The 12,662-nt window shown below is 42.3% G+C and overlaps 1 protein-coding gene across 1 annotated transcript in view; it reads right to left on the bottom strand.

Annotated features, from left to right (window-relative positions):
• Positions 1 to 4,726: 4,726 nt before the first annotated feature.
• LOC143785848 (uncharacterized) overlaps positions 4,727 to 12,662 on the bottom strand; it is a 73,097-nt gene continuing 65,161 nt past the window's right edge. Inside the window, 1 exon segment of the mRNA XM_077274988.1 lies at positions 4,727 to 6,833. Coding sequence (XP_077131103.1) covers positions 5,274 to 6,833 — 1,560 coding nt within the window. The 3' untranslated portion in view covers positions 4,727 to 5,273.

Here is a 12,662-nt window from a genome sequence, read left to right as displayed (position 1 = left end):
CTTAACCCGGTGTCATTTCGTTTGGACCTCCCAGCGTCGTTTGCCATTCATAACGTGTTCCATAGGTCTTTGTTGCGGAGGTATGTGGTGCCTGTGGTTCCTTCTGTTGAGCCCCCTGCCCCGGTGCTGGTTGAGGGCGAATTGGAGTACGTGGTGGAGAAGATCTTGGATTCTCGTATTTCGAGACGGAGGCTTCAGTATTTGGTTAAGTGGAAGGGCTATGGTCAGGAGGATAATTCCTGGGTTGTCGCCTCTGATGTTCATGCGGCCGATTTGGTTCATGCCTTCCATGTGGCTCATCCTGATCGCCCTGGGGGTTTTGATGAGGGTTCGGTGACCCCTCCTCAAGGGGGGGGGGTACTGTTGTGAACTCTGTTTTTGGGCTCCCTCTTGTGGTCACAAGTGGTACTGTGTGAGTGTCATTCTGCAGGTCTGAGGCTGGATCAGCTGTCTCGTTATCTGTTGGCTGGTTTCCTATTTAGTTCACTTGGACTCTCAGTTGTTGCCTGTTGTCGTTGTATTCAGTGCTATTCTGTTTGCTCCTGTCTACATCCGTTTTCAGTCTCTCCAAGAGAAGCTAAGTTTTGTGTGCTTATTTTTGCTCATCTGTGTTCAAGATGTGTCCTAGTATATGATGTGTTTAGTCCAGCTTGCTAATATGTGATTTCCCTGCTTGCTGGTGCTCTGGGGGGCTGAGTTGCTCCCCCCACATCGTTAGTTGGTGTGGGGGTTCTCGCATTCTCTGCGTGGATATTTTTGCATAGGGTTTTTTACTGACCGCACAGATCCCTTGCTATTTTCTGCTATCTAGCGTTAGCGGGCCTCATTTGCTTAATCTGTTTCATCTCTGCGTTTGTCTTTTCCTCTTAACTCACCGTTATTATTTGTGGGGGCTTTTATATCTTTGGGGTGATTTCTCTGAGGCAAGTGAGGTCTTTACTTTCTCTTTAGGGGTAGTCAGTTTCTCAGGCCGTGAAGAGACGTCTAGGATTTCAGGAAACGTTCCACGGCTACCTTTAGTGTGTTTGGTTAGGATCAGGTTTGCGGTCAGTTCATTTACCACATCCCCAGAGCTTGTCCTATTATCTCTGACTTAGCTGGTTAGATTTGTGATCCTAAGCCACTGGGATCATAACAGAGAACCTATAAACCTGACCTTCCTTTGAGCTATTAATCCCATAATCCTATTTAAATTGGCAACAAAAGAACTTCAAATTGTCAATATATCACATCATCTACCAAAAAAGGTATGAGGTGACTAAGCGGTAAATGAATAAAATAATTCTTTATTGAAACAAAGATTAAAATAGTTTAAAAAGACAGGGAAAAGATAGAAAAAGGGACCTCCAAATGATATCAGGGAACGGTACAGTCAGATGGAAAATATACATATTATCTGCATTTAAGACAGTGTTTTCCTGAAAAGGTATATGGGCCTGTTAAATAGAATTGACTACAGTGTCACATTATCTATTTTTGCACCCCTATTCAGAAAATATAAATGTAAATACAGTCACATAACAACAGGAATGGAAAGTATATATATTAAGATGTCTGACCAGTAGCAGCCTGTGGGATAATGAATCATTAAGTATCTCAGTAAACCCTTGCGGTTATTCCCCCCCCCCCAAAAAAAAAATAAATAAATGTGTATATATATATATAGGATCTCTGAACAGTAGCAGCTTGCTAAATCAATTGCGGATCTGCAGCGTTTCTGCACCTCAAAAACCGCTGCGGATCCGCAACGTGTGCACATACCCTAAAGCTGTAAGGCTATGTGCACACGTTGCAGATTTAACTGTGGAATTTTCTGTGCAGATTCTGAATTTGGCAGAAAACGCAGGTCAGAATCTGCACCATTTTTTGGTATGTGCACACGTTGCAGATTTTTCTGCGGATTTCTTCCTTTTTTGACCCCTGCAGATTTCTATTATGGAAGAGATACATAAAAGGAATCTGGTCACAGAAACATCTCTTTACCTGACGTTAGATGCTGGAGTAATATGCAGTGTGGATGGAGGACTGTACCAAAACCCTGCGCCCGACGAGCACCGTTTCGCTATTCAGCTTCTTCACAAAGGGGCCGTTTCACATCCAGAAATTGGGCGTGATGTTTTCGTAGGTCCACCGAGAAGTCAGGAAATATTGAGATTGTGGCGTTATCATGCTTGATGGGGCTTTTTTGTGTCGCCAAGCGTAGAGTGGTATCTCGGTCCTTACAATTTAGAATACATGCAAGGAATTGGACGTGGAGGGCACCGGGTGGGAGAGGTCTGGTCGGGATTCAATGCTTTTCTACCGCAAACTGTTAAAAATTTGTCCCCACGTGTTCTTGAGCTACTCCTCCAGAAAACACTCAGGTTGTTGCCCTTCTGTGCGCTCTGGTAATCCGATGATGCGCAAATTATTGCAGCGCAGGTGATTTTCCAAGTCATCCGCTTTTTGACGCCAGGCGTTTATTGATCCCGACTAGTGATGAGCGAATATACTCGTTGCTCAAGTTTTCCCAAGCACGCTCAGGGGTCCTCTGAGTATTTGATAGTGTTCGGAGATTTAGTTCTCATCGCCGCAGCTAAATGATTTACAGCTGCTAGCCCGGCTGAGTACATGTGGGGGTTGCCTGGTTGCTAGGGAATCCCCACATGTAATCAAGCTGGCTAACAGATGTAAATCATTCAGCTGCGGCGATGAAAACTAAATCTCCGACCACTAACAAATATTCGGAGACCACCCGAGTAACGGGTATACTCGCTCATCACTAATCACAATGTTTCATGAGCTGTACACTTGGTTTTTCGTGAATCATCTTTTCTTGTAAAGTGGAATTGTCAATTTTGGCAACTTCTCTGAAATCGCACAAAAATAGGGGAGTCCTGTCCAACCTCGCTGAATGTTTTTCTGTATGTGCTATTGGGTTGTCCCATCATTAGAGCTCTGGTATCTAAGAACATCTAGGGTGCGTGGAGGGGCGATAACTGAAAATGAGGTGCGGCTGTGAGCAACGAGTATATTCGCTCATCACTAATCCCGACACTTTTGTTAGTTTAGTGGCCATCCACCCTGTCCTCCAAGCTCCACAATCTATTTTCGGCCTCTGTTACACAGCTTCTCAGGGCCTGCATATCTTGCCGGAGAAGCCCCATTTCAGAATGTACCTCCTCAATTTTCCCTGATGGGGATGTTTTACAGCTAGAGATAGCGTGTAGAAGCTGTTCAGTTACTTGCTTCATAGTCATATCCTCTTGATATTCATTACCCTCATTCTCGCTTATTTGGGATCTGCTCTGCTCTGTATTTTTAGCTGATGAGATATGTTGTTCCCTTGAGGCACGTGGGAGTCAGCTTGTTCAGCCCTGGCATATTTTTTAAGCTTTTCTGCCACATTTGAACTCTTCCCAGGACTCATTCTGTAGGGGGTGTGAGCAGTCTTTTAATAAAGTGAGTTCAGTTAATGGCTTAAGCCTTTTTCACACTTCAGTCTTCTGGCGTTAGTCAAAATCCGCCGTAGCGACGGAGCCATCAAAAATAGTGAAAAACGGAAACGAATCTGTTTTTTTTACAGATCCGTATAGCGGATCTGTCGAAAAACCAGATCCGTTGCATCCGTCTTTTCATCCGTTTCTTCAACAGATCCGTTGGCTGGCAGTCCTCTTGCTGGCACATTGAGGAATGAAGCCACATGGCAGGTTTAGATTTGGGGCTGTCTGGCCAATTGGCTACTAAATACAGATATGGAGCATGCTCAGTGTAAAAAAAACAGAATCCGTCGCTGGATTCCGTCATTTCACGGACAGCGACGGATCCTGCGCCCATAGGCTTCCATTCTAGCCAACGATGGACGGCACTGGATCTGTCGCGGTCTGACGTTTCGACGCAGACAAAAAATGTTACTTTGTCATCCTCAGACTACGGATAAATTCCGACGGATCTAGCGCACGACAGATGAAACGTGAGGCCATCCGTCGCTAATACAAGTCTATGAGAAAAAGACGGATCCAGCGGGTAAATTAGCTGGTTCTGTTTTTTCACAAAACAACGGATTTTGACTTAAACAAAAAGACTGAAGTGTGAAAGAGGCCTTAGGCAATATAGGACTTTGCTCACTGTTTGGGGTATTTTATATTCCTTGGTAACAGCCTAGTCCATTTATATGCAATTCCTGTGTTTTTTTATGAACTGTGGGTCCTGTGACACTCAGCCTGTGTCTATTGTTTGTTAGAGAGTTAGGGTACTGTCACACTCTGCAACTTTCCAACGATCACGACCAGCGATACGACCTGGCCGTGATCGTTGGAAAGTCATTTTGTGGTCGCTGGGGAGCTGTCACACAGACCGCTCTCCAGCGACCAACAATGCCGAAGGCCCCGGGTAACCAGGGTAAACATCGGGTTACTAAGCGCAGGGCCGTACTTAGTAACCCGATGTTTACCGTGGTTACCAGCGTAAAAGTAAAAAAAAAAAAAAACAGTACATACTCACATTTTGGTGTCCTTCAGGTCCCTTGCCGTCTGCTTCCCGCTCTGACTGACTGCCGCCGTAAAGTGAAAGCAGATCACAGCGGTGCAGTCACCGCTGTGCTCTGCTCCGGCCGGCAGACAGTCAGAGCGGGAAGCAGACGGCAAGGGACCTGAAGGACACCGAAATGTGAGTATGTACGTTTTTTGTTTTTTTTACTTTTACGCTGATAACCACGGTAAATATCGGGTTACTAAGCGCGGCCCTGCGCTTAGTAACCCGATGTTTACCCTGGTTACAAGCGAACGCATCGCTGGATCGCTGTCACACACAACGATCCAGCGATGACAGCGGTAGATCCAGCGACGAAAGAAAGTTCCAAACGATCTGCTACGACGTACGATTCTCAGCAGGGTCCTTGATCGCTGCTACGTGTCAGACACAGCGATATCGTATGGATATCGCTGGAACGTCACAGATCGTACCGTCGTAGCGACAAAAGTGCCACTGTGAGACGGTACCCTTAGAGTGTGGACCCAAGATCGCCGTTGACACCTCCAGAGCTGTATTCTGTATGGTTGATTTGCAGTTCCCTGCCCAACTGAGGCTGAACCAAAACAGCCCCTTTGGAGCCAGGCTAAATCCACCCCAGGATGATGAAGTTTACAGGCTTACCAGAGCCTCAGATGTCAGGTATGATGCAGGATAATGTACAGTTGGCTGGAGCTCCTCTCAGATGCAACCTCTCAGTGCTTACATAGCCACGGCCCCGAAACAATCCATCATTATTACTACAAAAGGTGACATGTCAAATTTCAAAAATTAGGTTTGGTCACTAAAGAATTACAATGCATTCTTCCCAATGTGAGTTCTCTGATGTCTAAGAAGTTGAGATTTAGATAAAAAAATATTCCACATTCAGGACATGAAAATGGCTACTCTCCTGTGTGCATTCTCTCATGTGTAACAAGATTTGATTTCCGTGTAAAACATTTTCCACATACTGAGCATGAAAATGGCTTCTCGCCTGTGTGAATTCTCTCATGGTTAAGAAGAGATGATTTCTCTGTAAAATGTATTCCACATTCGGAGCATGAAAATGGCTTCTCGCCTGTGTGAATTCTTTCATGTGTAAAAAGACGTGATTTCTCTGTAAAACATTTTCCACATTCTGAGCATGAAAATGGTTTCTCTCCTGTGTGCATTCTCTCATGTGTAACAAGAGTTGATTTGTGTGTAAAACATTTTCCACATTCTGAGCATGAAAATGGCTTTTCTCCTGTGTGCATGCTCTCATGTGTAACAAGATTTGATTTCTGTGTAAAACATTTTCCACATTCTGAGCATGAAAATGGCTTCTCTCCTGTGTGCATTCTTTCATGCTTAAGAAGAGATGATTTCTCTGTAAAACATTTTCCACATTCTGAACATGAAAATGGCTTCTCGCCTGTGTGAATTTTCTTATGTTTAAGAAGATATGATATCGCTGTAAAACCTTTCCCACATTCCAAACAAGAAAATGGCTTCTCTCCTGTGTGAATTCTCTCATGTCTAAGAAGAGATGATTTCTCTGTAAAACATTTCCCACATTCTGAACATGAAAATGGCTTCTCTCCTGTGTGAATTCTCTCATGTCTAAGAAGAGATGATTTCTCTGTAAAACATTTTCCACATTCTGAACATGAAAACGGCTTCTCGCCTGTGTGCATTCTCTCATGTGTAACAAGAGTTGATTTCCGTGTAAAACATTTTCCACATTCTGAGCATGAAAATGGCTTCTCTCCTATGTGCATTCTCTCATGTGTAATAAGAGCTGATTTCCGTATAAAACATTTTCCACATTCTGAGCATGAAAATGGCTTCTCTCCTATGTGCATTCTCTCATGTGTAACAAGATCTGATTTCAGTGTAAAACATTTTCCACATTCTGAACATGAAAATGGCTTCTCTCCTGTGTGAATTCTCTCATGTGTGACAAGATGATATTTTTTAATAAAACATTTTCCACATTCTGAACATGAAAACAGCTTCTCGCCTGTGTGCATTCTCTCATGTGTAACAAGAGTTGATTTCCGTGTAAAACATTTTCCACATTCTGAGCATGAAAATGGCTTCTCGCCTGTGTGCATTCTCTCGTGTGTAACAAGAGTTGATTTCCGTGTAAAACATTTTCCACATTCTGAACATGAAAATGGCTTCTCGCCTGTGTGCATTCTCTCGTGTGTAACAAGAGTTGATTTCCGTGTAAAACATTTTCCACATTCTGAACATGAAAATGGCTTCTCGCCTGTGTGAATTCTCTCATGGTTAAGAAGAGATGATATCTCTGTAAAACATTTCCCACATTCCAAACATGAAAATGGCTTCTCGCCTGTGTGAATTCTCTCATGTGTAACACGTGATTTTACTGCAAAACATTTTCCACATTCCAAACATGAAAATGGCTTCTCACCTGTGTGAATTCTCTCATGTGTAACAACACGTGATTTTACTGTAAAACATTTTCCACATTCTGAACATGAAAATGGCTTCTTCCTTGTGGGATCTTTTTTATTTTCCACACTTCTTCTGTGACTTTTATTTTGTTTAACAGTCTGTGATGAATTAGGACAGTGTACTTTAAAAGGATCCATGTCTGAGATGTTGGCATGTTCTTCATATGGGTCTAGTGCAATGCTTTTTTGGATTTTGGAGCTGCTGGTACAACCATCTGTTAAGAATATAACTGATGTGATTTTTGGGTCAAATAACCTTAATACTTATATTTATCTAAATATAAAAAAAACATTAAGACAAGTAAAAATAAAAAAATACATAGAAATTGCAAAGTGTGTAGCAAAGTTCTATTATTAACGGACTAAAGGTGTAATTTACAAGATGTGATGTTTTGACAAAGAATGTTCATTCTCAATCAATGGCCAGTGCAAACATCAAATAAAACATTTGTCATTGGTCGCATATTTTATATGAGAATAAAAATTATCGTTGTTGACAGCACATCATCCCCTTTGTATAAATTGAGGATGTTCTGCAATAATAAAAAAGTCATGAGATAAGGAAACAAATCATCATTCCTTCATCAAAATGAAAGCTAATAAGCCCCAATCACCTTCCTATACCATCAATCACTGCTTACTGATGAAATTATATTCGCCTTGCAGCCACTCGATTTTATTTTCCAGCAGTAGTGGGATGTACCAGTCACCTCTCTGTTAGAGCTCCGTGCACCACCTCAATGACTAACTCCTTAACCCCCAGAGCTTTTTTGGGTTTTGCGTTTTCATTTTTCGCTCCCCTTCTTCCCAGAGCCATTACTTTTTTTATTTTTCCATTAATATGGCCGTGTGAGTGCTTGTTTTTTGCAGGACGAGTTTTACTTTTGAACGACACGATTGGTTTTACCATGTCGTGTACTAGAAAATGGGGAAAAAATTCCAAGTGCGGTGAAATTGCAAAAGAGTGCAATCCCACACTTGTTTTTTGTTTGGCTTTTTTTACTAGGTTCACTAAATGCTAAAACTGACCTGCCATTATGATTCTCCAGGTCATTACGAGTTCACAGACACCAAACCGGTATAGGTTCTTTAGAATTTAAGTGGTGGAAAAAAAAACATCCAAACTTTGTTAAAAAAAAAAATGAGCCATTTTCCTATATCCGCAGTGTCTCCATTTTTCGTGATCTTGGGTCGGGGGAGGGCTTATTTTTTGCATGCCAAGCTGACATTTTTAATGATACCATTTTGGTGCCGATACGTTCTTTTGATTGCCCGTTATTGCATTTTAATGCAATGTCGTGGCGACCAAAAAAACGTAATTGTGGCATTTAGATTTTTTTTCTCGCTACGCCATTTAGCGATCAGGTTAACTCTTTCTTTTTTAATAGTTCGGGCGATTCTGAATTCGGCGATACCAAATATGTGTAGGTTTGATTTTTTTTGTTTTATATTGAATGGGGCGAAAGGAGGGCGATTTTAACTTTTTTTAAAAATGTTTAATATTTTTAAAAACATTTTTCTTTTTACTTTTGGCATGCTTCAATAGTCTCCATGGGAGGCTAGAAGCTGAAACAACCCGATCGACTCACCTACATAGAGGTGATGATCAGTTCGCCTCTATGTAGCTGAATTACTGTCTTTCTATGAGCGCAGACCACTGAGTGGCGCTCACAGCAATCCGGCACTGACAACCAGAGAGGTCTCCAGGAGACCTCTGGTTGTCATGCTGATGAACCGGTAACCCCCGATCACGTGACGGGGGTCACCGGTGTGCGTATTTCTGGCACAAGTGTAGGAAGCGCCATTTAAATGCCGCTGTCAAGAGTTTGATAGAGGCATTTAACTAGTTAATAGAAGCAGGTGAATCGCGATTCCACGCGCGGATATTGCGGGCGCACGTCAGCTGTTCAAAACAGCCGACATGTCCCGGGAAAGATGTGGGCTCACCGCCGGAGCCAACATCAAAGGGAGGGATACTGAGATCGGAGTACCATTACACTCAATGTCAGTAAGGGGTTAAGTGAGTAGCTGCAAGGAACATATTTCCATTTCTCCTTGTAGCCGCTCTCCCAGTAAAACAGCCCAACTGCTTTAAATACTATTTACTTACAGATTACCAATATACCTGCACGTAAATCGCATTTTTGTAGCTGATATGTTATCTTTAGGGGTTCATTTACACAGGCAGGTAATGACCTGTAACAAACACTGATTCATGATATGGGAGCAGCTTTGTTCTCTCTCCCCATAGAAAATAGATGAATGATTGTCCGGACCCTCATGGCTATGGTGGATTTCAGAGACAGTGCGATCAGCAGACTCAGGTACAAGTAATGTCTGTACTAACATCTCTAATTACATGTCTATGTCTGTGGTCTGGATGGTTTTAGAATAATAAAGCAAAATTGGATTCCATATTGCATCCTGTGGTGTGTGCTGTGGAAATCTATCTAATATGAGTGCATGTGTGTGGGCAACCAATCACTAAGCATGTGTGTATCAGCCACGCCCACTCCACATAGCAACCAATCACTAAGCAGCTTTCATTTCACCAGAGCTGTTTATAAGAAGCTGAGCTGTGATTGGTTGCTATGAGGAACAGTTTTCCTTGTGGACAGTTGTGGTAACAGAGGCCTATTATTATTATCATTTCTATGGTTATTGTCCCTCTGTAAAGCTGGAAAAAATGTATTACCGTGCTGACACAGACTGCAGGGGGAGCCCAGTATCACACAGGATAGGATTAGATACACGGCTCAGCAATCAGTATCACACAGGAGAGGATTAGATACACAGCCCAGTATCACACAGGATAGGGTAATTCGATATCAAGTGATCCAAATATGAATTTATTTTTTTTACCTGACGTCTATAGGTTATTTTTTTTTTTTTATTTAGTACAACTTTAGTTCATTACAAATTAAAAGTTTGGAATTTTAAATACTTTTCTTTAGTAGTCTGTAAAAAATGAACTAACGAAGTTTTGAAAAAGCACAAATTTTGGCCTGGTATGGCTTTACATTTTTTATCATATCTCGGGCTAGAATTAAGGTAAAGAGATGGGAGAGGCATCATTTTTCTCAGAACGGTACCGGCTTTCATTTGATATGTCACAAGACTATGTTTCTTTATATTTTGTTTTGGAGAAATCAAATTCAAAATTTTGAAGTGCAATTGTGAAAAAAAACGTATGTTTTAAATTTGTGAAAAAATGCCTGTGTGTTACTTGTGTTCTTGTTTATATTTATACAGGGATTCAACTTGGGACCTATCACATTTTTATTTTATTTTTTAAGCCTTGAATCATCTGATTTTATGTTTGAGTGAGTTTCTTCCCTTTTTCTTTTCAAATTACAACTTATTGAATTCAACATTTATATGTAACAATGTAGAAACACAAAAAACAAATACCGAAGTGCCAGAAGAAATACATCTTAATCATCATAACACAACTTGCACAGCATTTTTAACCTGAATGCATTGAACAAACCAAAAGAAAAAAGGTGATCATATCCTCAAATGTGATTTTCGATATTCAGTCTCATCCTAATGATATGTTAAACAAGATTAAAAGAACCAATATTTTTACCACCTATTTATACATGTAAATTATTTTTAATATATCACTAAACATGTCATTTATGAAGTGTTTAAGAAGAATAGTACAGTAGTTAAATCCTCGTTCTATAAAATATGAACTAATCAAACAATTAATAGTACGTTTTTAAACTGGCCTTTTATCATCAACTAGATGGTGGCCCAATTCTAACGCATCGGGTATTCTAGAATATGTATGTACCGTATATACTCAAGTATAAGCCGAGATTTTCAGCCCAAATTATACTTGAGTTACGGTCGGCGGGTGAGGGGGAGAGAAGTCTGTCATATACTCACCTGCTTCTGGGGCTCCTGGCGCTCCCCCTGCCTGTCCCATGGTCCCATGGGTGCCGCAGATCTTCCCCTGTTCAGCGGTCACATAGGACCGCTCATTAAAGTTATGAATATGGACTCCACTCCCATAGGGGTGGAGCCACATATTCATTTCTCTAATGAGCGGTAACGGTGACCGCTGACAGAGGAAGAGGCTGCGGCACCCGGAGACCATCTGTCCGGGATAAGGAGCCAGGGACGCCGGGAGCAGGTGAGTATTACATATTTACCTGTCCACGTTCCACACACCGGGCGCCGCTCCGTCTTCCCGTCCTTTTGCTCTGACCGTTCAGGTCAGAGGGCGCGATGACGTACTAGTGTGCGTGCCGCCCTCTGCCTCAACAGTCAGTGCAGAGAGACGCCGAGACGGGACGCTGAGGAGCTGCGGGCAGCAAGAGAGGCGAGTATGTCATTTTTTTTTTTTTTATTGCAGCAGCAGCATTATATATGGCACAGCTTTATATGGAGCATCTATGGGGCAATAGTGAACGGTGCAGAGCATTCTATATAGCACAGTTTTGTATGGAGCATCTATGGGGCCATAATGAACGGTGCAGAGCATTCTATATGGCACAGCTTTATATGGAGCATCTATGGGGCCATAATGAACGGTGCAGAGCATTCTATATGGCAGTTTTGTATGGAGCATCTATGGGGCCATAATGAATGGTGCAGAGCATTCTATATGGCACAGCTTTATATGGAGCATCTATGGGGCCATAATGAACGGTGCAGAGCATTCTATATGGCACAGCTTTATATGGAGCATCTATGAGGCCATAATGAACGGTGCAGAGCATTCTATATGGCACAGCTTTATATGGAGCATCTATGGGGCCATAATGAACGGTGCAGAGCATTCTATATGGCACAGTTTTGTATGGAGCATCTATGGGGCCATAATGAACGGTGCAGAGCATTCTATATGGCACAGCTATATATGGATCATCTATGGGGCAATAATCAACGGTATGGAGCATTATATATGGCACAGCTTTATATGGAGCATCTTATGGGGCAATAATGAACAGTATGGAGCATCTATTTTTATTTTTGAAATTCACCGGTAGCTGCTGCATTTCCTACCCTAGGCTTTATACTCGAGTCAATAAGTTTTCCCAGTTTTTTGTGGCAAAATTAGGGGGGTCGGCTTATACTCGGGTCGGCTTATACTCTAGTATATACGGTAGTTTATTTATGAAGTTATCAGAATAATGCAATTTATACACAGGATTCGGCCGGCTGGGTGCAACCAATTAGCGAAGCGTGGTTCAAATTCCGCGCCAATTCGCGGCCGGACTGCGCCTGTCGCTGACTGGCCACGCCTGACTGCGAACAATCAGTGAAGCCAGGGCCTGCTCCAGGTTTTTGAGGGCCCTGGGCAAAAGAATCTCAGTGGGCCCCCCTCTTTAACAATTACCACGATTCATGATGCACAGATACAGCAGAGAAATATAGCACAGCCAAGTAGCATACAGCCCACATAGTGTATATAACACGGCCCACGCAGTATATTGCCCAGCCACGTAATATATTGCACAGGCATGTAATATATTGCACAGTCACATAGTATATAGCCCAGCCACGTAGTATATAGCACAGTCCATGCAGTATATCGCACAGTCCATGCAGTATATAACACAGGCCAAGTAGTATAGAGCACAGCGATGTAGTATATTGCCCAGCCACGTAATATATACCACAGCGACGTAATATATAACACAGCCCATGCAGTATCTATCACAGCCCACGTAGTATCTAACACAGCCCACGTAGTAT

Source organism: Ranitomeya variabilis, chromosome 7 (genome assembly GCF_051348905.1).
Source record: "Ranitomeya variabilis isolate aRanVar5 chromosome 7, aRanVar5.hap1, whole genome shotgun sequence".
Classification (NCBI taxonomy): Eukaryota; Metazoa; Chordata; class Amphibia; order Anura; family Dendrobatidae; genus Ranitomeya; species Ranitomeya variabilis.
This window is presented reverse-complemented; position numbering and strand designations above follow the sequence as displayed.